The sequence below is a fragment of the Narcine bancroftii genome, chromosome 2 (assembly GCF_036971445.1).
Source record: "Narcine bancroftii isolate sNarBan1 chromosome 2, sNarBan1.hap1, whole genome shotgun sequence".
NCBI classification, from domain to species: Eukaryota; Metazoa; Chordata; class Chondrichthyes; order Torpediniformes; family Narcinidae; genus Narcine; species Narcine bancroftii.
The window spans coordinates 191,923,738-191,949,434 of NC_091470.1; the positions used below are offsets into that span (position 1 = coordinate 191,923,738).

The following is a 25,697-nucleotide window of genomic DNA, read 5'->3' on the forward strand; positions in this document are numbered from 1 at the left end:
TAATTTCTTGTGCTCCAATTCAGTTAAATGTGTTTCCTGCACAAATGCTATATCAATTTTTTCTTTTTTCAGTAAATTTAGCAGTTTCTTCCTTTTAATTTGGTTATGTATTCCGTTAATATTTAAAGTCATATAGTTCAGCGTAGCCATTTCATACTTTGTTTATCTTCCATTTCCGTTTCTCCATCATCACCTTTCCTTCTTATCCATTTCTGCTTTCTTGTTTTGAACACTCTATCAGACAACATTTCTAAAACATCAAACATTTTCCTTATTCTCCTATTTTAAGCTTCTTTAACCCCATTCTCCCCTCCCCCTCCTGAGTTGCCCTTTATCCCTTGTCGGGCAACCACATCTCCCCTCTCCATTTGGATTTGCGAATTCACTCGCAAATGTCAACTGATTTTGTAGTGACCGTAACTCCTCCCCACCCAGCCCCCCCCAGAAAAGATTTCAATTTTCATATGTAACAAAGGTCACTCTTTTAATTCCCTCCTTATTCCCTCTATTCCCTTTCCCTCCCTTATTAATTCTTGTCTATACTCTATGTATTTTCCTCTAAATACGGATACATTCATGTATGCACACTATATATATATATACACACATATACCCCTTTACACACATACATATAGTTCGTGGTCATTTTTACTCTCATTACATGTCTTCATCTCTCTGCTTGTTTTGTAGTTGATCTGCAAATTTTCTTGCTTCCTCTGGATCCGAGAATAGTCTGTTTTGTTGCCCTGGAATAACTATTTTAAGTACCGCTGGATACTTTAACATAAATTTATATCCTTTTTTCCATAAGATCATTTTTGCTGTATTGAACTCCTTCCTCTACTTCAGAAGTTCAAAACTTATGTCTGGATACAAAAATTTTTTTTGACCTTTATATTCCAGTGGCTTTTTGTCTTCTCTTACTTTCTTCATTGCTTTCTCCAATATATTTTCTCTTGTTGTATATCTTAAGAATTTTACTAAAATGGATCTTGGTTTTTGCTGCGGTTGTGGTTTCGGGGCTAAAGTTCTATGTGCCCTCTCTATTTCCATTTCTTCCTGTAATTCTGGTCTTCCTAGGACCCTGGGGATCCAATCTTTTATAAATTCTCTCATATTATTGCCTTCTTCATCTTCCTTAAGGCCCACTATCTTTCTATTATTTCTTCTATTATAGTTTTCTATTATATCTATCTTCTGAGCTGACAGCTCATGTGCCTCTTTAACTTTTTTATTAGATTCTTCTAATTTCTCTTTTAATTCCTCTACTTCCATTTCTACAATTGTTTTTCGTTCTTCCATATTTTCCACTCTTTTTCCTATCTCTGACATGGCCATTTCTATTTTATTCATTTTTTCTTCTGCATTCTTAATTCTTCTTTTTATCATTAAATTCTTGTAATTGCCATTCTTTCACTGATTCCATATATTCTTTAAAAAAAGATACATCCATTGTCTTGCCTTTCTCTTCTTCTTCCACTTCTTTCTGTTCTTCTTCTTCTTCTTCCTCTGGATTGACCATCTGTTGTTTCCTTGTTTTCTTTTTACCCTCTTCTTTCTTGTTGTCGTTATTGTCTGTGTTCTGCACCTGCTGCTGTGCTGCAGGTGTCTCTCTCAGCTGTGGAGATCGACTCTGCAGCTGTTCCCCCTCCCGTCAGTGTGTATTTTTTCATGCGCATCGCGCATTCGCGACTCCTCTGCGAGCCATTTTTGTAGTCCCGAGCCTGGGACCTCCACTGACCTGCGGGAGCGGGCTTCTCTCTCCGCGGCGGGCCTCTTCGGACAGGTAAGGCCTTCACCTTCTTCTTCCGACATTCTTTCTTCCTCTTTTCTTCCCCTTGTTTTCGACTTTTCTCTCTTTGCTGCCATTTTCTTCTCTCCTTTATTTTTACTTTATTATAAATTTTAATCTTGTACCTTTGTGCTTTGTGTGTTTTTTTTTAACTTTTCGGGAGAGGGCTGGAATTCCCTGACCGGCCACTACTCCATCACATGATTCCCCCCCCCCCCCCCCCACTGTCTGCATTCTAAAGGTAAACTTGTCCATTCCTCAAAGTAATTATCACCTTTGCTGCCCCTATTCCAGGAGGACTTAATACATTGTGTACAATTGGGTGGTTTCCCAAAAATTGGGAACCAGCGTAGAAACAATACAGCAAATAATAAAAATAACATTACAGCACTTTTTCCCAGCGTAGCGTAACTTTCAGACCAGAAGGATGCGAGACTGCACGCCAGGTGGAGGGTATATTATCAATGTCTTTAGTCCGTGGATTAGCTTGTTTAATGCGTTGTTTGTGAGTCCACCCCTTTTCTTTTGTTCGCACTGCAGTGTCTGTAATCATATCGGTTTTAGTTTATGGTCTTGCCACGCTTTTACTTATACCCAATCACCAGGTTTAATAGAATGAATAGGATAGTCCAGGGATGGGTTTTGAGCTAATAAACCCTTCTGTCTTAAGTCATATAGAGAAGTAGAAAGTCCCTGTAAATATTTAGATATGTACTGGTCATTAGCCTCAGGGGTAGGGGTATCAGTGTGGAATCCCATGTAAGGAAGACCAAACATCGTTTCATATGGTGAGACAGTAAGGTCCTTACGAGGAGCTGTGCGAGTCCTGATTAAAGCTAAGGGTAAGCATTTAATCCAGGAGAGACCAGTTTCCTCATGAAGTCGAGTGAGTTGATTTTTCAGGGTCTAATTCATCCATTCAACACGGCCTGAACTCTGGGGGTGCCATTGGGTATGTAACTGCCAATCTATTCCCAGGATTTTACACACACCCTGGAGTACCTGAGAGGTAAAATGTGTACCTCGATCTGAGTCAATGGTTTGAATAATGCCATAACGCGGAATAAGAGGCTCTAGTAATATCCGGATAACGGTGCTAGCACGATCATTAGAGGTCGGGAAAGCCTCAACCCATCGAGTAAAATGATCCACCATCACCAGGAGGTATTTATAAACCCCTGTCTTAGGTAATTCCGTGAAGTCAATCTGTATTCGTTGAAATGGGCGTACGGCTATATCGCGACTGCCAGGCATTACCTGGCGCATGACTTTCTTATTCACTCACTGACAGATTGGGCACCCCCGAGTACTTTGCTTGGCTATTGGTGTATATTCCCGAGCAATTAAAGGACCGTACAAAAGCATCAACAAATGCCTGTGTTCCCCAATGTGTCTGCTGGTGGAGCTGATCAATAATCTGACGAGCCAAGGCTTTGTTCAGTACTTGGCGTCCCTCTGCCGTCCACCACAACCCATCGGCAGTTTGACGCATTCCCTGGTCTTTTATATAAACCTCCTCTTCCCGTGAAAAGATGGGAGTCTTTTGAACCTCATGTGGGGTGGGGAGTTACAGCTGCATGTCTATTTTTTCTGTGAGTGCAGCCTATTTGGCAGCTTCATCTGCCCGTCTGTTCCCCTGTGCTTCAGGACTGTCAATAATTTGATGGCCCTGTACATGAACTACAGCTATCTCCTCAGGTAACATAAGAGCATCTAAGGATTGAACAATGGATCAACTTTTGTCCTTTCTTAGTTATCATTCCCCGCTCTTTCCAAATCTTTCCAAAGGTGTGCACTACACCAAAAGCATACTTTGAGTCGGTATAGATTATGCCCACCTTTCCCTCTAAACCCTGGAGAGCTCTACAGAGGGCATATAATTCATAGGATTGTGCCGACCAATGACCGGGAAGACGACCGGCTTCAATCATAACTCCTTCATTCCCATCCACTACATTATACCCGCTATACCGAATGCCGTTAATGCAGCGGGAAGATCCATCAATAAACCATCTTTCACCCTCCTGTAAAGGTTCATCACTTAAATCATCTCTAATTTTTGTCTGTAAATCTATCACTTCTAAACATACATGCTCTAAATCATTGGGGACAGTATCAGAATCTGGAGAAACCAAGAAGGCGGCTGGATTCTGTTCTTTGTTTATAATCAGTGTCAAATCATCCCTAACCATGAGAATCGCTTCATACTTTGAAATTCTAGAATCAGTAAGCCACCTTCCGGCACGTTGTAAGAGAATGGTGTGGACTGTGTGAGGGGTGTGAACTATCATCAGGGGACCAAACGTAATCTTTCATCCTTCCTCGACTAAAATAGCAGTGGCTGCAATTGCTTGCACACATTCTGGCCAACCACAAACAGGATCTAAAATTTTTGACAGAAAGGCAACTGGTTGTCTAAAGCCTGCCCTCTCTTGCGTTGATACTCCCATGGCCACACCGTCTTTCGCATTGGTATATAGGTCAAATTGCTTATTTAGGTCGGGTAAAGCCAAAACTGGGGCACTAATAAGACGCTGATTCACCAAGGTAAAATCTTTAATCTCCTCCTCCGTCCAGACAACAGTTTCACCCCCTAGAGTTGCAAGTTTATCATAAAGAAATTTGACCAGGCTAGAATAATTCTCAATCCAAATTCTACAGTATCTCACTAAACCAAGGAATTTCCTAAATTCTTGAGCACTCTTTGGAGTCGGGATCTGCAGAATACCGCGTGTTCTCGGGAATTTTTGAATTTTCTAGGGAATAAGGGTCTTAGAGTGAGCGAATCAAAGTTACAATTTGTTCAATCTAAAGTTAAATACTTAGGTGCCCTCGGGAGACAAATCAAAGGGTTCTGCCCTTCCCTCCCGAAGGGTCTCACACTGTTCTGAATGACCCTCATAATCAAAGTCTCCTCCCTCTCGTGTCAATTGAGACAGTAATCTTGTACTCTGTGAGCGGGTCATCATACCACCCCTACTTTCTTTTTCTTTCTCTAACTGTGGAGGAAGAGGGGAAGGTGAAAAAGGGTAAAGTGTAGGTGAGAGGGGGAAGATAGGAGCTGACACAGGGGGAGCATAAGGTGGAGGAAGGGAATGTAACACATCCCATCCTTGTATTTCAGGGGCAGAAGGTTCCTCATCCTTCGTGTTCTTACATTCCTTTTCGCTCAAAATCATTTGATCAAACGATCCACTGAGCCAACAGGCTGCATATTCTCTGCTCTTGGTATTACCTCCTTGATTTTGGTAGAGCCAGATGTTCAATGCCTGACACATCCAGTCCTCGTCGGATCTGAACTTTGGCCAATATACCGAACTCCCTTTTATCGGATTCTTAACCCATTCCTGACAACAATACCTGACCATGGTCTGTTTATCTTTCCCACGGGTTTTCCCCGCACCCCAATCAGATAACATTAATCCTAACGGACTATGTTTAGGTATCTGATCTTCCTGTCCTTCTTTAGGACTGTTTCCCTTGCTACTTACTCCTCCCATACTAGCAGGTAAATAAAATTCCTCTTACCGGGATCCAGTAGCTATTCTTAGTGTGCTTCTTTAACGTTCTCCCGTCGTTTGTTCTCAATGCCTCTTCTCGGATATCACTCGCTTCGTCCACTGACCAGTCACCCGTCATCCGGGAGTCCAGCTGAATCAGCCGGGGTGCACCTATCCCCGTCGTCGGGCACTCTGTCAGTGGAGGGAGTGCGATCCCGGACGAGCCCCAATTGTGAGAAACAGAAGTACCTTCACAGATTTCGCTCAAGACAAAAATTGAGAACAAATAACATTTATTGTACAACAATGCAAAGTTGGGTGCTTCCCCTTACCCTGGGAATACACACACATACTGGGGCTCACCCAACTTTTATACAGTTCATTTCAGTGTAGAGGTACCCTCCTCCCCTAACATTCTTCTGCCTCCTGGATTGGTTTGGCATTTGGTAATTCTGTCTGCTACATGCAGTTTCTGTAAACTTGAAAGACCATGGGGTATCCTGTCTGGGTCCCATCATGTCATTGTCCTTATTCATGAATCTGCCTTTGTCCTTATTCACACATCTCAACCCCCAGGACTTACTTACTATATGCAGAACTTGCTAATTCTGTCTATCACTATAAGACCCTTATTCTATTATACTTGTGCAACCCTTCCTCACACTCTTATCAGAATTCATCCCTACTCAGCACTTACTTAACTTCCTCTAGTCTAGTCTAGTATTCCTTATTTCATTCATACTAGCTTTACTTCCTATATTCTATTATCTCTCACACAGTGAATGTCGTCCTTAGAGGAAATGGAGACCCCAGAGATCTTCTCAGTGGTTTTTGATGATCCTCCATATGGACTTACAGTCTGATGCTTTGCCGTTCTGTCCCACACAGTGATGCAGCCAGACAGGCAGCATCAGTGGAGAAATAGAATGATCGTACACTTCAATTCAGACCCTTCACCCGTGATCCCTCCAGCAGACAGTCTTGCTCCAGATTCACCCGTGACCCCTCCTGCAGACGGTCTTACTCCAGATTCACCGTGACCTCTCCAGCAGATGGTCTTACTTCAGATTCACCGTGACCCCTCCAGCAGATGGTCTTACTACAGATTCACCCGTGACCTCTCCAGCAAATGATCTTACTCCAGATTCACCATGACCTCTCCAGCAGACCATATTACTTCAGCTACCAAAGGGCTTTTGACTATGCTGCTCCAAGAAAAGTGCAGAGAACAAAACAAAGGACTCTACATCACCTTTGTTGACCTCACCAAAGCCTTCGACACCGTGAGCAGGAAAGGGCTTTGGCAAATACTAGAGCGCATCGGATGTCCCCCAAAGTTCCTCAACATGATTATCCAACTGCACGAAAACCAACAAGGTCGGGTCAGATACAGCAATGAGCTCTCTGAACCCTTCTCCATTAACAATGGCGTGAAGCAAGGCTGTGTTCTCGCACCAACCCTCTTTTCAATCTTCTTCAGCATGATGCTGAAACAAGCCATGAAAGACCTCAACAATGAAGACGCTGTTTACATCCGGTACCGCACGGATGGCAGTCTCTTCAATCTGAGGCGCCTGCAAGCTCACTCCAAGACACAAGAGAAACTTGTCCGTGAACTACTCTTTGCAGACGATGCCGCTTTAGTTGCCCATTCAGAGCCAGCTCTTCAGCGCTTGACGTCCTGCTTTGCGGAAACTGCCAAAATGTTTGGCCTGGAAGTCAGCCTGAAGAAAACTGAGGTCCTCCATCAGCCAGCTCCCCACCATGACTACCAGCCCCCCCCACATCTCCATTGGGCACACAAAACTCAAAACGGTCAACCAGTTTACCTATCTCGGCTGCACCATTTCATCAGATGCAAGGATCGACAATGAGATAGACAACAGACTCGCCAAGGCAAATAGTGCCTTTGGAAGACTACACAAAAGAGTCTGGAAAAACAACCAACTGAAAAACCGCACAAAGATAAGCGTATACAGAGCTGTTGTCATACCCACACTCCTGTTCGGCTCCGAATCATGGGTCCTCTACTGGCATCACCTACGGCTCCTAGAACGCTTCCACCAGCGTTGTCTCCGCTCCATCCTCAACATCCATTGGAGCGCTTTCATCCCTAACGTCGAAGTACTCGAGATGGCAGAGGTCGACAGCATCGAATCCACGCTGCTGAAGATCCAGCTGCGCTGGGTGGGTCACGTCTCCAGAATGGAGGACCATCGCCTTCCCAAGATCGTGTTATATGGCGAGCTCTCCACTGGCCACCGTGACAGAGGTGCACCAAAGAAAAGGTACAAGGACTGCCTAAAGAAATCTCTTGGTGCCTGCCACATTGACCACCGCCAGTGGGCTGATATCGCCTCAAACCGTGCATCTTGGCGCCTCACAGTTTGGCGGGCAGCAACCTCCTTTGAAGAAGACCGCAGAGCCCACCTTACTGACAAAAGGCAAAGGAGGAAAAACCCAACACCCAACCCCAACCAACCAATTTTCCCCTGCAGCCGCTGCAACCGTGTCTGCCTGTCCCGCATCGGACTTGTCAGCCACAAACGAGCCTGCAGCTGACGTGGACTTTTTACCCCCTCCATAAATCTTCGTCCACGAAGCCAAGCCAAAGAAAGAACAACAATAACCATTCCCTGCGATAACATGGCCAGTGACATCTTTGACTCTGGCATCCTTTGCTCTTGAGTCAAATTGAGGGCCACAGGCTTCCAAACCAACAAATATCCCCTCCTTAAATTCCTTCCACCTTCATCACCCATTTCCCCAGGTAATCAAGGACAGTGCTGGCATGTTGAAAGTAGTGGTGGAACTTTTGGTGAGAGATGGTTCCATAGATTGGGCAGTGTCCATGTGTCCAAGGACAGTGCTGCTCATATAAGATTGGGTCCAATGCCCTTCATCTTGTGAGGTGCCCTGACCAATCCGGATGGAAGGTGAGGTGCGCTGACCAATCTGAGTGGAAGGTGAGGTGCCCTGTCCAATCCTAGTCGAAGGTGATGTTAGGAATTAAAGTACCTTTAAAGAAATTGCTCGAGACAAAAATTGAGAACAAAGAACATTTATTACTACAACAATGCAAAGTTGGGTGCTTCCCCTTACCCTGGGAATACACACACATACTGGGGCTCACCCAACTTTTATACAGTCAATTTCAGTATCAGAATGCCCTCCCCCTTACATTCTTCTGCCCCCTGGATGGGTTTGGCATAGGTAATTCTTCCTGCCTACGTGCAGTTTCAGTACACTTGGAGGACCAGGGGGTATCCTGTGGGTGCCCCATCATGTCATTGTCCTTATTCACACCTTCCTGATTCTCTGGGCTACAGTCTCTTAATATGCAGAGTTGACTCATTCTATCTAGGGTTGGCTAATTTCATATGTATAAATCTGTGTATGGTTAGCTAATTAGAAATGTATGACTTGGTACTTCTGTCCAGGGCTAGGAGACCCTTATCTGATCCAGACTACCTCAACTTCCTACATTCTATTGTACCTTACCATTCCTTATCTTAGTCCTATGGTCTTGTCACAAAGGATAGAAGATTCTTATGTTAATCGTGCTGACTCTGCTTTCCTGCATCCTAAGCCCCAAACTTATCCTGTTTGAACTGGTTTCAGCCATTTTACTGATGAACTTTAGTTTCTTCCATGTTCATAATTTTAGGTCAATTTTCCCATCTCTCACAATCCTCACTTTTCTTTTAGATCAGTAATACTGATCTTTCACCATGATCAGTGTTACTGATCTTTGGTTACTAGTGTCAGTGTGACTGATCCCCCCCCCCCCCTTCCTCACTTTTCTTTTAGATCAGTAACACTGATCTTTCAAGTGTAAGGTGTAGTTTTACCCAGCTGGTCAATAACCGAATTGTAATGTCTGTGTAAAGTCTTTAGGTAGGGGAGCACCATGAAGGTCAGGGGAGTGAGTCCAGCTGCTTATTAGGGTTTGGAGTATCAGGCTCCAGTTCTCAGTAAAGAGTCTAGTCCATCCCATACGTTGAAATATGGAAGCAGTGTCTTTGAAGCACACGACCTTTGTTAAGTGTTGTCCCGACGAAGTCTGTGAGAGGCGCTGCCTTCAGCAGCGAACGAGTAGCAGTCTATGAGAAGCGCTGCCTTCAGCAGCGAACGAGTCGCAGTCTATGAGAAGCGCTGCCTTCAGCAGCGAACGAGTCGCAGTCTATGAGAAGCGCTGCCTTCAGCAGCGAACGAGTCGCAGTCTATGAGAAGCGCTGCCTTCAGCAGCGAACGAGTAGCAGTCTATGAGAAGCGCTGCCTTCAGCAGCGAACGAGTCGCAGTCTATGAGAGGCGCTGCCTTCAGCAGCGAACGAGTCGCAGTCTATGAGAAGCGCTGCCTTCAGCAGCGAACGAGTAGCAGTAGTCAGGCGGTTCCGTTTGATTGTGGCTAGTATCTGATGTCCCCTTCAGCCCCGAACCCTAGGGCCACCGATCTCCGAAGGCTGTTTGGAGCCTGATATTAAAGTGTCAAGCAGCTCACGTTGTTGGAAACTGGTGCTCCCTTTCATGGGGTGATGAAAAGAGACCAAGCTGGGGGGATTGTTTCTTGTGATTTAACTGTGTGTTGCAGCTTGTCTGCTAACATTAGCATATATATCATTGAACTTGTGAGTTGCAGCCTGTCTGTGTACATTAGCATATGTATTAACTCTCTCTCTCTCTGTTACATGTACAATGCTGACTACCATTCTGTCTGTCTTTGTCCCACCATGTCCTTTGTGCTATCGCTTCAAAACTCCTGTCTTTAATACCTGTGTAGGCTATGATACAAATTAGATGTACTCCACTAAAGCTGTTTAATTCCCCTGGTCCGTATTGGGATCCCTTATATCCCATTATGATTATACATTAAATCTATGCCCTGTCTACATTCTAAAGGAGCTGAATTGTAACCTCTGCTGCCCCTATTCCAGGGGGGCTTAAAACATTAACGAACAATATTCCAAAGAAATTAGTAAACAACAATGAACAATACATGTAAAGCTCATTAAAAACAGCATTAAAATACAATAAGAACTGAATAAAGCACAATAAATGTAAAGCTCATTGAAAACTGCAATAAAATACAATAAGAACTGAATAAAACACAATAAATGTAAAGCTCATTGAAAACTGCAATAAAATACAACAATAACTGAATAATCAAAAGACAAGTAAAATACAACAATAACTGAATAAACCATTAAAGAAACGAAAAAAAATGTTAAATTACGGCACTTTGTAACAATCTGTGACTTTCCTTTGTGTTAGTGTAAAAATTGTAAAATGAAACACAAACCATATTTGCATGGGTTTTGAATATGTTAGACCTTATTAAAATGCAGTTGGAGCTGCTTGTCTGTATGGGGCACAACCCTCCAATTTGTTAGAGTGAGTACATAACAGACATTGCAGCACAAGAGCCCCTGCAAGAGAACTTGAAACATATTCAACCTTTAGTTCTGCCTTAAGTAAAATGCCTTGTGCCACAGCTCACAGGAGCTGGCCTTATTTAAAACAGTCTGTAAAACAGGCACCAAAAAAAGTTAAAAGATGTTCTTATGAAGATTGCACACACAATAATTTAAGTACAGGCTAGTTTCTATTATATTCCACTTAAAAGTTCTGCTGCATGAATCCTGGAGCTTGTGGAGTCATTATTGAATCAAGAAATATTGGTACCATGCCAATCTCATTCTAACATGCCAATTTCTCCAGTCCTTAAGTCAAGATGTACTGAATAGCATCTGGTACAAGATCTGTGAGTTCTTAATGATATTATTATTCTTATGCACCCAATTGTTCTGAACTATGCCACCAATTTAAATCATATTCCACCTATTGCAGTACTCACACAGCACCATAGACCAGTTCGCAGGTTTATTTCTCCATTAAGCTGAATCCAGTTGCGCAGGGTTTACCTCCGTGATTATTTACAATGTAACTTCTGCACTACCGGATTTAAATATAAACCTGATGAATGGGGGAAAGTTATCATGAATTAAATAACAGCGGCAATACAGAGAAATTGTGCTGAGGCATTAATTTCACTCCGGAGGAAAATGCACCAGAGAAATGAATGATTAAACTTATAGGAATCCCCATAGGAATCCCCAGAGGTATCTTTATTCTCCAGAGGTGGGTGATCTTTAAACTCACGGACCTTGACTGCTGAATGTGTAGAAGAAATGTATTAAATGTGTTGATAGGGCTCCATACCTCTAACTGCAAGACAAGAGCCTGAAGCCTCAATTTCAAGTGCCACAGTGCACTTAAAGGGACATGCACACTCCCCCTTCAACTGGCTGATCCAGCCACTTTACACATCAGATCCTTTCTTTATCTCACATACACTTAAAGTTAAGATGTATAGAACTCACCCTATTTGCGCAAACATTTCTCCCTGCAAATGTTATAACATCACTATTCTCAGGTAGTCCCTGTGCAAAATCACATTTGAATACAATTTATTTCATAAATTGGAATTAACTGGTAGTTAAATTCGCTAATTCTTCAGTATTGAAAAATGATCCTTTATGACATTTAAATTTTAGCATGAATTTTAATCAATATTGGTCAGTGACTGAAGTGGGAAGTCGTGATTTATGAAATTATCTCTGGTCTCTACTCTCCCACTCCCTGCACTTCTCCCAACATTCAGGAGCTGGCACACAGTCCCTGCCTTTTCCATGTTACTCATCTACTATTACTTTAACTGCTTGCATCAAAATGTTAGCCTTTGCTTTCTGCTTATCCTCAGATGTCTGGACAAATGCTTTTTGTGTGATCTGTAGAAGCTGGGTTATTCCCTGCTCATGCCAATTTTCTGTCTTTTGTAATTTTCTCTTAATGTCTGGGGCTGAGTTGGTAACAAAACCTGTTAGTACCAATTGTTCCCCTGCTGGGGATTCTATGTCGAGACCCCCATATTGTATATATATTTGGTCCCAAAAATTGGTCTAACTGTTCAGCACATCCCTGGGGATCTTCTATCAGGGAGGTCAGTTCTTTCTTAAAGTTACACACTTCAGTACTGGTCAGGGGCACATTTACGAAACCGAGACCCTCTCTCATGGGAACTTCCCGCAGTGGTCTCATCCAATTGGTTTCTGGCTTATTAGGTCTGGGTTCCTGCTCCCTGGGAAATGAATCAAAGGGTTCTGCCCTTTCTTCCTGAAGAGTCTCACGCTGTTCTGAATTAAAGTTACCTCTCTCTCCTGCCAACAGAGGTGGTAATCGAGTGCTTTGTGAGCAAGTTATCATACCACTCCTGCTCTCTTCTCTCTTCTCTAGTGGTGGGGGAGGTGGGGAAGGTGCAGAAGGGTAGGTCATAGGAGGGGAAGGAAAGATAGGAGCTGGCATAGGAGGAACATAGGGTGGAGGGAGGGAATGTAACACATCCCAACCCTGTGATTCAGGGACAAGAGGTTCCTCCTCTCTCTTATCCCTGGATTCTTTCTCATTCAAAACCAGCTGTTCAATGGATCCCTTGAGCCAGCAGGCTGCATATTCCCTGCTCTCAACATTGTCTTTCTGGTTTTGATAGAGCCATAAGTTCAAAGCTTCACACATCCATTCATCCTCGGATCCGAATTTTGGCCAGTACACGGAGCTCCCTTTAACCGGGTATCTCACCCATTCATTACAACAATACCTGACCGTCGTCAGTTTGTCTTTACCGCGGGTCTTTCCTGTGCCCCACTCAGATAACATCATCCCAAGCGGGCTGTACGTAGCTATCTGGTGGTCACGTCCTGTGTCAGGACTCTCATCTCTACTGCCCGCTATTTTGTCTTTACCGCGGGTCTTTCCTGTGCCCCACTCAGATAACATCATCCCAAGCGGGCTGTACGTAGCTATCTGGTGGTCACGTCCTGTGTCAGGACTCTCATCTCTACTGCCCGCTATTCCCATACTTAGGAACAAGTAAAATACTCTTACCGAGTTCTGGCAGTACTGCTCTAGCGCGCGTCCTTCCGCCGTTTGTTCTCAATGCCTCTTCTCGGATATCACTCGCTTCTTCCACTGACCAGCCACCCGTCGCCCGTGAGTCCAGCTGAATCAGCCGGGGTGCACCTACTCTCGTCGTCGGGGTACTCTGTCAGTGGAGGGAGTGTGATCCCGGACGAGCCCCCATTTGTTAGGAATTAAAGTACCTTTAAAGAAATTGCTCGAGACAAAAATTGAGAACAAAGAACATTTATTACTACAACAATGCAAAGTTGGGTGCTTCCCCTTACCCTGGGAATACACACACATACTGGGGCTCACCCAACTTTTATACAGTCAATTTCAGTATCAGAATGCCCTCCCCCTTACATTCTTCTGCCCCCTGGATGGGTTTGGCATAGGTAATTCTTCCTGCCTACGTGCAGTTTCAGTACACTTGGAGGACCAGGGGGTATCCTGTGGGTGCCCCATCATGTCATTGTCCTTATTCACACCTTCCTGATTCTCTGGGCTACAGTCTCTTAATATGCAGAGTTGACTCATTCTATCTAGGGTTGGCTAATTTCATATGTATAAATCTGTGTATGGTTAGCTAATTAGAAATGTATGACTTGGTACTTCTGTCCAGGGCTAGGAGACCCTTATCTGATCCAGACTACCTCAACTTCCTACATTCTATTGTACCTTACCATTCCTTATCTTAGTCCTATGGTCTTGTCACAAAGGATAGAAGATTCTTATGTTAATCGTGCTGACTCTGCTTTCCTGCATCCTAAGCCCCAAACTTATCCTGTTTGAACTGGTTTCAGCCATTTTACTGATGAACTTTAGTTTCTTCCATGTTCATAATTTTAGGTCAATTTTCCCATCTCTCACAGTGAGGTGCCCCAACCAATCCGAGTCGAAGGTGAGGTGACCTGACCAATCCGAGTCGAAGGTGAGGTGACCTAACCAATCCCAGTCGAAGGAGAGGTGGCCTGACCAATCCCAGTCGAAGATGAGGTGCTCTGACCAATCCCAGTCGAAGATGAGGTGCTTTGACTAATCCCAGTCAAAGGTGAGGTGCCATGACCAATCCCAGTCGAAGATGAGGTGCCCTGACCAATCCGAGTCGAAGGAGTGGTGCGTGCCCCGACCAATCCGAGTCGGAGCCCGGAACCACCGGCGACCCGCTGATGCCAGCACAAAACATGGCGGCACCCTGTGAACCGGGTCGCTGCCCGCAACAACCATGGCATCTGCGCAGGCGCAAGAGGTAAAGTGACGAAGCCCAACTTCCGGAACGATGGAGGCGATTGTAAATGAGACGGTGTCTTCTTCGGATCTGCTGGTAAATACTGTTCATGGCTCGGGGTTGGGGAGAGGGAGAAGGAGAAGGCAGAAGTAGGGGAGGAGGGGAGGGGAGGGGAGGGGAGAAGACAGAATTTGAGAGAGGTGGGAAGGGGAGGAGGAGAAGGCAGAAGTAGAGAGAAGGGGGAGGAGGAGAAAGGGATATGGGAGAGAGAGGTGGGAGGGGAGGAGGGAGAGAAGGAAGGGGAGAAGATGGGAGAGAGAGGTGGGAGGGGAGGAGGGAGAGAGGGAAGGGGAGAAGGAGAAAGGGAGATGGGAGAGGGAGAGAGAGGTAAGGGGGAAGAGAGAAGGGGAGGAGGAGGAGGAGAAAGAAGTAGAGAGAGGTGGGAGGAGAGAAAGGGAGATGGGAGAGAGAGGTGGGAGGGGAGGAGGGAGAGAGGGAAGGGGAGAAGGAGAAAGGGAGATGGGAGAGAGAGGTGGGAGGGGAGGAGGGGGAGAAGATGGGAGAGAGAGGTGGGAGGGGAGGAGGGAGAGAGGGAAGGGGAGAAGGAGAAAGGGAGATGGGAGAGGGAGAGAGAGGTAAGGGGGAAGAGAGAAGGGGAGGAGGAGGAGGAGAAAGAAGTAGAGAGAGGTGGGAGGAGAGAAAGGGAGATGGGAGAGAGAGGTGGGAGGGGAGGAGGGAGAGAGGGAAGGGGAGAAGGAGAAAGGGAGATGGGAGAGAGAGGTGGGAGGGGAGGAGGGAGAGAAGGAAGGGGAGAAGATGGGAGAGAGAGGTGGGAGGGGAGGAGGGAGAGAGGGAAGGGGAGAAGGAGAAAGGGAGATGGGAGAGGGAGAGAGAGGTAAGGGGGAAGAGAGAAGGGGAGGAGGAGGAGGAGAAAGAAGTAGAGAGAGGTGGGAGGAGAGAAAGGGAGATGGGAGAGAGAGGTGGGAGGGGAGGAGGGAGAGAGGGGAGGGAGAGAGGGAAGGGAGAAGGAGAAAGAGAGAAGAGAAATGAGAGAGACTTTGTAATGGCCTGGAGTGGGTATGCTGGGAATGTATTGAGATGGGTGTGTAAATTGGAGTCGGGAACAGTGTTGGTGTGAGTAGCATAAGCCCTGTGTGAGGTGGAGAGGAAATGGGATAGAAGGTGAGCAAAGGGGATGCTGGCATCCTGAGTCCCCAGGGAAGAGGAAGAGTGAGATGGGGGTTAGTTGATGTGTGGAGGTTGGCAGTGTTGGAGTGAGGTTTGGGGGAGGTGGTGATCAGGGCAGGTTTGCATCCAGCATCATCCTGCCAGTGTGGTCGCTGCCGTTCCCTTCTCACCAGCGCGGTTACCATTCCATTGCCACTGGCAACCCCTTCTCACCGAGGTGGTCACCGCTGTTTCCTTCTCACCAGCACGGTCACCACCACTTCCTTGCCACTGGCACAATTGCCACTGTTGCCCTTCGCACCGGGATGGTTGCCGCCGTTCCCTTCGCACCGGGACGGTTGCCCCCATTCCCTTCGCACCGGGGTGGTCACCGCCATTCCCTCGCACCGTGGTGGTCGCCGCCGTTCCCATCTCACTGGCATGTGGACTGTCTTGCAGAAGTTTGAGAAGAAGTACAACCAGGAGTTGAAGCAGGGCTCTCTGTCCAGAGCCACACAGTTTGAGTACGCCTGGTGCCTAATCCGAAGCAAGTACTCTACCGACATTGTCAAAGGCGTTGCGATCTTGGAAGGTGAGGCATGCCCTGGGTGCACTCCAATCTTGGATGGGTGAGGATCCTGTGGCCGTGGGACTCTCTGAGATGGCGGGAGGGGAAAGTTCATAAAAAGTAGAAATCTGAGGCCCAGTACAGGCCCTTTGATCCACAGTGCTGTGCCGACCCAAAAATCGACTCTAATAGTAAAACACAAAAGTCTGCAGACTCCAAGGTTGAAGTAAAAACATGATGCTGGAGAAACTCAGCAGGTCAGACAGCGTCTTTAATGCAGCAAAGGTAAAGATACAGAACCAATGTTGATGCAGTCCACTTCCCTCTACCCAACTGTCTAGAATTTCTCCACTGCACAACCCTCCATTTTTCTCAGTTCTACCAACCTGTCTAATGGTTTCTTAAAAGACCCCATTGTCCCTTCCTCCACCACCGTTACCTGCCCCCACCCTCTCTATGTGAAGAATTTACCTGTTGCATCTCTCCCCCCTACCCCTTTATTTCCAAGCACCTTAAAACTGTACCACCTTATGTTAGCCACTTCAACCTTGGGGTGAAGCCTCCAGCCACAAAGAAGAGCAGTTCAGCCAAGGGCCGATGCAATTCTTGGACCCTGCTTGTCCTGAGTAAATGTTGACTAAGTGAGCTGGTCTGGAGTCAGGCTCTCTGCTTTCAAGATGAAACAGCATGGTGTCACAGAGAGAGAGAGAGAGAGAGAGAGACACACACACACACACACACACACACACACACACACACACACACACACACACACACACACAGAGGGAGAGATGCAGGGAAGGGAGAGATGCAGGGAAGGGAGAGAGGCAGAGAGACACACATAATAAACTGCAAATACTAATCATTTATGCATAAAGATATAATTTAAAATCTATATATTTTGAAATGATTTACTCCGTTACAGGACATCGTCCATCAATCTCACAGCCTGTGAGAAGAAACTGTCCCCCAGCCTGGCCATCCTGATTTTGAAGCTCCTGTACCTCCTTCCTGATGGTAGTGGGTCAAAGATCCTGTGTGCTGGATGGAAAGGGTCCTTGATAATTATCTAAGCCCTATTGAAGCAAAGCTCCTGAACAGGCACTGTCTGTAAGGAGTTTATACATTCTCCCCGTCTGCATGGATTTCCTCCTGGTGCTCCGGTTTCCTCCCACGTACAAGTCAAGTTTATTGTCATCTGATTGTACGTACCACCCGACAAAACAGTGTTCTCCGGTCCTCCATGCCAAACAAGCAGACGCACAACCAGACATAGCACATATACAGACCAACAATACATATGCAGGACAAGTATTTCGTAATATAAATAAATATTGTCTTGTAAATATGTGATTCTCGGATGGTCAGTGTGAGCAGTTCCTTTGGTCGTTCAGCATTCTCACTGCCCGTGGGAAGAAGCTGTTCCTCAGCCTGGTGGTGCTGGCTCTGATGCTCTTCCCTGATGGGAGCAGCTGAAAGACGCTGTGTGCGGGGTGGAAGGGGGTCCTCAGTGATTTTCTGCACCCCCTTCAGACAACGAACCTTGTACAGGGGTTGCAGGTTAATTAGGCAACATGGGCTGAGAGGGCCTGTTACCATGCTGCGCATCTAAATATCGTCAGTAGAGGAAAGTGAGATGCCAGCAATCTTCCCGGCCATTCTGATGCATAGACTGAGCCTCATTTTGCAGTTCCTGTGTTAATGTTCCCTTGCTGCCTGCCTCTCACTGCTCTCTTTTCTCGCCCCTCAGAGTTGTATCCCAATGCATCCAAGGAGGAGCAGAGAGATTACATTTTCTACCTGGCGGTCGGGAATTACAGGTTGAAGGTGAATGACCGCAGTACTTTCTGACTGTGGCTTTGGCTGGGTGGTTCCTATTTTTCAGCGGTTTGAGAAGGCTCCTCTGTTTTGCAGGAGTACGAGAAAGCTCTGAAATTCATTCGTACAATGCTGAAAAATGAACCGCAGAACCAGCAGTGCTTGGAGCTGGAGAAACTCATCAACAAGAAGATGCAGAGAGGTGAGATAGGAAATCCGCACATCCAACTAGGAAACCCCACCCCAAGTCCTCAAACCATCCCTCCTTTGAGACCGACACAAAACCTGCAGACACTGGAATCTTGAGCAAACCACGAACTGCTGGAGGAATTCTGGGTGAAGCAGCGTTTGGAGAGAAAGAGAGAGAGAGAGAGAGAGAGATGGGCAGACTTTGGGTCTGGACAATGGGTCCCATCCTGAAATTTTGACTGACCGTTTCTGATAAGGGAAGGATTAGATTTGTTGTGGATTAAAGCAGGAAAGTCTGCAGATGCTTTGATTGTAATGCCATGCACCAGGGGTGGGCGCTTGCAGAACGTCAGAGCCACATACGATAGAGGGTGGTGGATCTGTGGAATTCTTTGCCACAGGAAGTAGTTGAGGCCGGTTCCTCCTTGTCAATATTTAAGAGTAGGTTAGATTTGGCCCTTGTGGCTAAGGGGGGGCTGGGAAGAAGGCAGGAACTGGGGACTGATCAGCCATGATCATATTGAATGGTGGGGTAGGCTTGAAGGGCCAAGTGGCCTCCTGCTGCACCTATTTCTCTATGTTTCAGGTGTCTGATAGCTACTAGACATGAAAAAATATCACCTACACGTTTTTACTCTTACATGCACATTTTGTTACAAAACTTTATAAATATTAGGAAACTCGTGTACACAATAATATTTATTCGTGAATGTAGTTTGAAACTGCTCATCTGTATTAGTTCCAATAAGTTCATATGCTGTATATACGCGGTAATCGTCAAATTTTGTGGGCCAATTTTTGGGGTAAAATTTAGGGGGTCAACTATTAGACGTACTACTTTTGACCTGTACCTGTGTCGTTGGAGGCGTTGGGAGTTCAGATGGGCAGGTGGCCAAGGCCAAAAGTGGGGGGATTTGACTATTATATACCAAATATTTTCCATCGCAAGTCGTGCCCACTAAGCCCTGCCACTGTGAGTACGATTCCACTCTCGGCTAACATGTCTCTGTGCGTGGCGCACAAGCTGCGGAAACTCAGCAGGTCATGCAGCGTCCATGGGAAGGGATGTCACTGAAATTTCAGGTCTGAGCTCATCATCACCGCACGAATATAAAGCAGGGAGGAGTCTAAATAAAGAGGGAGGAGGGGCAACAGGTCACAGAGGTGGGAAGGCAAAGCTTGGAGGGGGTAGATTGTTGTGGAGTCAGCACCACATTGTGGGCTGAATGGCCTGTATGGCGTCCTACTCATTATGCTGAGTCCCTTCAGCAGCTCGTTGTTTGCTCAGTTTTAAGTTTGTTTTTGAATCATTCTAAGCCATGCCCTCCAATTCCCTGCGGTCCCCTTTGCTCCCAGACAGCCTTCTCCATTTCTGATCTTGTCGATCCATGTGCTGAACCGCCCCAGCTGAATTCTGAAATTTGTCCCGTTATCCTGCCTCTGCAAAACACTCTTGTAAAACACTCCTGAAGCCCTATCTCCTGGACCAACCAGAGGACCTCTGGTCAAGTCACGTTTATTGCCATCTGATTGTACAAGTACAACCCGATGAAACAACGTTCTCCGGTCCTCGGTGCAAAACACACAGACACACACCCAGACATAACACACAGACAAGCAATACATAGGCAGGACAAATGTTCATCTATACAAATAAATATTGTTTCATGAATATGAGAATCTCAGAGGGTCAGTGTGGGTAGTTCCTTTGGTCGTTCAGCATTCTCACTGCCCGTGGGAAGAAGCTGTTCCTCAGCCTGGTGGTGCTGGTTATGATCCTCCTGTATCTCTTCCCTGATGGGAGCAGCTGAAAGATGCAGCGTGCGGGGTGGAATGATTTTGTGCACCTTCTTCAAACGACGATCCCGATAGATCACATCGATGGAGGAGAGAGACTCCAGTGACCCTCTCTGCCAATCCTGTGGATTGGATTCATTTCTCTGCAGCAACTGTACCCCACTGTGACACTCGATGGAGCTCCTGTAGAAGGTTGACATGATGGTGGCCGATAGCCTTGCCCACTTCAGTCTAAAATAAATAAATTCAGTGTAAAAAAAAAAATAAATGGTTAGTTTAGGTGGAACTAAACTAGGCAATCTTTGTTTTGGCACCTGTGCTTTTCCGGTTTAGAAGTTTCCAGTTGATAGATGTGTGCAGCTGTTGTATGGTCCTGTGGCCTAGAACATTCTTGCACTATGACTTGAGAAGAATTGGGTGGGGGGGGGGGTGGGTAATTGATGAATGAGTGGGGGAATAAAGTGTGTGGGTTCTGCTTGTTGCCATGGACTGAAGAGCCTACTTCCAGCGTGTGAGACCCAGAGCAGTCTACATGGGGAGGCTGGACGCAGACTGGGACACTGCTTTGTTGAGCACCTTAGCTCTCCGCTGCAATAACTGGGACCTCCCAGTGCCGTCCATTTCAGTTCCACACTCCCTTACCACACCGACGTGCCTCGTCATATGCGTCGCACAGAGGCACTGAAATTGTTGCTGACTGTAGCCAGACAGGGACACAAGGTTCACCAACAATTCAGTAAAAACCCCCCCCAGTATCTGGCACCCATTGGGATTGGTCGATGCCAGTTAAGTGTATTTCCCAGTTGCTTGAGATTACATGATGCGTGACTGGTGAACTGCCCGCTGGGGATGCCAATTTTAAACTTTCGTATTTTTAACTATTTATTTTCCACAATTTTTTCTTACCACTGGAGGCTGCCTGTTGCTTGAATTCCACATAATGGAGATTTTACTGGATATAAATTAAAATGATCCCAGGAAACTGAAAAGGAGATGATAAATGTAAAAGGACGGAGGGTCACGTTAAAAGGATAAATATTTACAGTTGTAGTATATACAAAAAGTGGTTCAATAGTGCAGACAGATGTTGGAAGTAAATGTCCCCTCCCTCCCTTCCCCACCTAGCTCCTCCTGCCTTTGCGACCACCCCCTCCCAACTCTTGATCAGGTGCCTGGTGACATTTTTTCTAAACTTAGTCGAAGGGCTCAAGCCTGAAATGTCAATTATGTATTTTTTACCTTGGCCTGCTGAGTTTCTCCAGTGTTGTTTTTAGATCTTTTGGAAGTCCTGGGGTGTTTTAAGGTTCAGGAACAATGAGTATCATGAGCTTTGATGGATGTTAGGGGGGGAACACAGAGGAGCTGGTCTTCAGGCGGAGTGGAGCAGTGATCAGGGTGAGGTGAGTCCTTTGTGAAGGCTGCCTTCTAGAGGCAGCGCCTCATGTAGATGTCTTCAATGGACGGGAGGTTAGAGGCTGTTCTGGGCATTTGAATTCCCGGACCGCGTGTGATGCAACCAGTTTACTTGTCACTGTGCACCTGTTGAAGTTTGACAGAGCATGCGACAATGTGCCAAATCTTCTCCACTCCTTAGAAAGTAGAGGCGTTGGTGAGGGGGAGATTCTCTGATATGTGGGCTCCCATGAGCTTGAAGCTATGAACCCTCTCCACTGCCATTCCTTCAATGAAGGCAGGTGCCTGGTCAACGAGGACCTCCTTGATCTTGGTGATGTTTAGAGGAACAGTTTGTTCTGGCACTGCCCTGTCAGGTTCTTGGTCCCCATCCTATGCGCTACCTGTGACTGTACTTCATTAGAAGGCTGGGACGGACAAGGCTACTGGCCACCACCCTGTTCACATTTTAAAGGAGTCCAGGCTGGCTGCATCACAGTGCGGTACGTCACTGCAGAGCATCGGATTGGAGGTCAATCCACAGGACCATAAAAGCAGCAGAAAGAATCAGTGCGGTCTTCCTCTTGCACCCCCACACCTCCAAATTGATGTGATTTACCTGAACCATTGTTTAAAGAGGGCGCACAAAATCATTGAGGACCCCTTGCACATCGAACATTGCATCTAACATCTACTTCCGTCGGGGAAGAGATCCAGGAGGATTGGAGGCAGCACCACCAGGCTGAGGAACAGCTTCTTCCCACAGGCAGTGAGAACGCTGAACGACTGCTAATACAACTCCCTGGGACTCGACTATTCATTAATCCTATTTATTTTAATATATGTGCTGTACATGTGTATCGTTTGTGTTTTATGTCTACACGTGTTTGTGATGTTCTACATGGACGTCCGGAGAACACTGTTTCGATAGGTTGTACTGGTACAATTGGATGACAATACATGAACTGTTCACCCAACAATGATGGTGTTGTCATTGGCCACACATAGAACAGGCCCTTTGGCCCAAACTGGCCTTCTAGCACATCCAATTTGCCTGCATTTGGTCCACTTCCCTCGAAGAGCCTCCAATCCACAAATCTGGCCAAATATTTATTGAATGTTGACATTGTAACCACTTCCTCTGGCAGCTGATTCCAGAAACGAAACCACCCTCTGCTGCCTCTCAGATCACTCCTGAATCTTTCCACTCTCCCCTTGAACATGTGGCCTCTTTCTCGAACATCTGTCGGTGGGGGGGGGTGGACGGGGGGTGGGGGGACTGCGAGTGCTCGTTTATGTCATGGCCTTTGCATGATTTTGTAAATCTCTTTAACAGGGATGGGCAAACCTTTTTGGTTGTGGGTCACACACAGAAATATAAGGAGTCACGGGCCATTTTCACTGCAAGTAAAACGGTGTTGTTAGACCAGAAAACCCCTGTTCAATCAAAAATTATTTTTCTATCAAAATAACTTTCTGACGTTAGTGAACAGTTTAACCATTGACATGACAGTAGTTTATTGACGTGCTCACATATTACAGTCGGCATTTTTGTATCTGCTGCTCTTTAACTGAATGCAATAAAACTCATTCAAAAAGCCACGCAAAATAACAAAGCTGGGTGAGAGATAAGAACTAGAGGGAAGATGAAGAAAGGGACAAGGAATTCTCAACATTCTCCACAGTTCTCAGTGAATACAGTTCGTGGGCCGAGTATCCATCTGAATGACTGTGATGCAATTTGTAAATCTGTACCTAGGTTATTAAAGTTAACCGATTCCTTGCAAATCAAACAAACACACTTCCCCATGACTTCTGTGGAAATGTTCATTTCCCACCGTGTCATGTTTAACCGAAGTAAATCCTTTCATCACTGAGTAACATTGTGGTCTAATGGGTTGGCAGCGACATCTAGTGTTGATACTAAGAAGTGCAATGTACACGCAGAGTAGTTATTGTTAAACTATGTTCTCATGGGCCACATTTAATTTTTAAAATTCACCCTGGGCTACTTAAAAATTGGAAAATGTTGCGGGGTCCATGGCTTGGTTGCCCCTCCTCCATAAGATCACCCTTCGGTTCTAAAGAATAAAGATGCATCTTATCCAAGCTTTTCCTATAACTTCACCCCTTCAGTCCCAGCAGCATCCTGGTGAATCTTCTCTGCACCCTTTCCAATTTATTGGTGTCCTTCCTGTAGCTGGGCACACAGTCCAAGTGTGGCCTCACCAACATCTCTACATCTGAAGCAAGAGGTCCCAAATGTGACACTTTGTAGCCTGCCCAATGATGGCCAATATTCCAACGCCTTCTTGTCCATCAGAGTCGAGGAACAAAGCACCTGTACCCCATGGTCTCTCCGTTCTGCTCTCCAGGGCCCTACCATTCCCCGTATAAGTCCAGCTTTGGTTTGATGTGCCAAAGTGCAGTGTTGAATTGCATTTCCTAGCCCTTGGCCCACCTTCCCAACTGATGTTGAACCTGTTGTAAACCCGGATGTCCTTCCTCACCGTCCATTACATCACCCATCTGTTTGCTGGTTGGCAGATTTCAGATTTCTTATCAGAGGACATACATGAATCACATACAACCCTGAGACTCTTTTTCCTGACGGCACAGCAGAATTACCACTAATTGGGAGTGTAAAAAAATCAGTAAAGTGCACAGGTAAGAGTCCCGAAATGAGTCCCTGATTGAGTTTGTCGTTGAGGAGTCTGATGGTGGAGGGGGAGCAGCTGTTCCTGAACCTGGTGCTGCAAATCTTGTGGCACCGGTACCTCTCTCCATCGGCAGCAGCGAGAACAGAGCGCATGCTGAGTGATGGGGATCCTTGATTATTGCTGCTGCTCTCCGACGGCAGTGTTCCCCTTTGATGTTCTCGATGGTGGGGAGGGTTTTCCTTGTGATGTGCTGGGCCATGTCCACGACCTTTTGCAGGGCTTTATTTTTGGGAGTATCGATGTCCCTGCACCAGAGGAGATGCAGCCGGTTAGCGCACGTCTGTAGAGATTTGCCAGGGCTCCTGATGTTATGCTGAACCTCTGCAAACTCCCAAGGGAATATAAACACTATGGGGAAGACGTGGCTTCTGAGGCTCCTGGAGGTGGAGGGGGGAATTAGGGTCCCCGGGGAGAACCATGGAACCACCAACAGTGCAAGGTGGGACTTGGCAACTCCGCCACTGACCTCTCCATTCCTCCTCTTCACAGATGGCCTGTTGGGCATGGCGATCGTTGGGGGTGCAGTCATTGGATTAGCCGGAATGGCAGGACTGATTGGATTGGCTGTGAGCAAAGGGAAATCCTGACCAACGTGACTGAAGAGGGCGCGAGTGCTGTCCTGTAACCTAATGATCTCACTCCCCTTCCCCCCGTGCCTCTAACTCTGAGGCAAGGTAAAGATTCCTGGCAGGACTGAAGTTTTTTCCCTGCAACAAAGCTTTATATTGAAAATGATAGTGTAATCTATGTACAATATTTAAATACTTTCTAATATTGTGTCAGTGAATATTCCTGGAATGGTTGCTCAGTTACGCCTCATGAAAATATCTGGACTGAATTCTCAATAACAGCTTTCTAAAATGAATAAACACCAGCTACACCTGGAGTGTGTGGGGAAGAGTTCATAGGGAGGGTTCAGGCATCAGCTACACCTGGAGTGTGTGGGGAAGTGTTCATGAAGAGGGTTCAGGCACCAGCTACACCTGGAGTGTGTGGGGAAGAGTTTGTGGCGAGGATCCAGCAGCAGCTACACCTGGAGTCTGTGGGAAAGAGTTCGTGCGGAGGGTCCAGGCAGCAGCTACACCTGGAGTCTGTGGGAAAGAGTTTGTGGGGAGGATCCAGGCAGCAGCTACACCTGGAGTCTGTGGGGAAGAGTTTGTGGGGAGGATCCAGGCAGCAGCTACACCTGGAGTCTGTGGGAAAGAGTTCTTGGGGAGGATCCAAGCAGCAGCTACACCTGGAGTCTATGGGGAAGAGATTGTGGGGAGGATCCAGGCAGCAGCTACAACTGGAGTCTGTGGGAAAAAGTTCGTGGGATGGGTCCAGGCAGCAGCTACACCTGGAGTGTATGGGGAAGAGTTTGTGGGGAGGATCCAGGCAGCAGCTATACCTGGAGTGTGTGGGGAGGATCCAGGCAGCAGCTACACCTGGAGTGTATGGGGAAGAGTTTGTGGGGAGGATCCAGGCAGCAGCTACACCTGGAGTGTTTGGGGAAGAGTTTGTGGGGAGGATCCAGGCAGCAGCTACACCTGGAGTCTGTGGGAAAGAGTTTGTGGGGAGGATCCAGGC

General features: G+C 46.4%; 1 protein-coding gene across 1 annotated transcript; it reads left to right on the top strand.

Annotated features, from left to right (window-relative positions):
- The first annotated feature begins 14,473 nt into the window (after positions 1 to 14,473).
- Positions 14,474 to 25,014, top strand: fis1 (fission, mitochondrial 1). Its single transcript, XM_069915350.1, has 5 exons — positions 14,474 to 14,573; positions 16,104 to 16,236; positions 17,963 to 18,039; positions 18,127 to 18,232; positions 24,618 to 25,014. Exons 1-5 carry the CDS (start codon positions 14,529 to 14,531, stop codon positions 24,713 to 24,715), a joined length of 459 nt encoding a protein of 152 aa, XP_069771451.1. The 5' UTR covers positions 14,474 to 14,528; the 3' UTR covers positions 24,716 to 25,014.
- Positions 25,015 to 25,697: the final 683 nt, after the last annotated feature.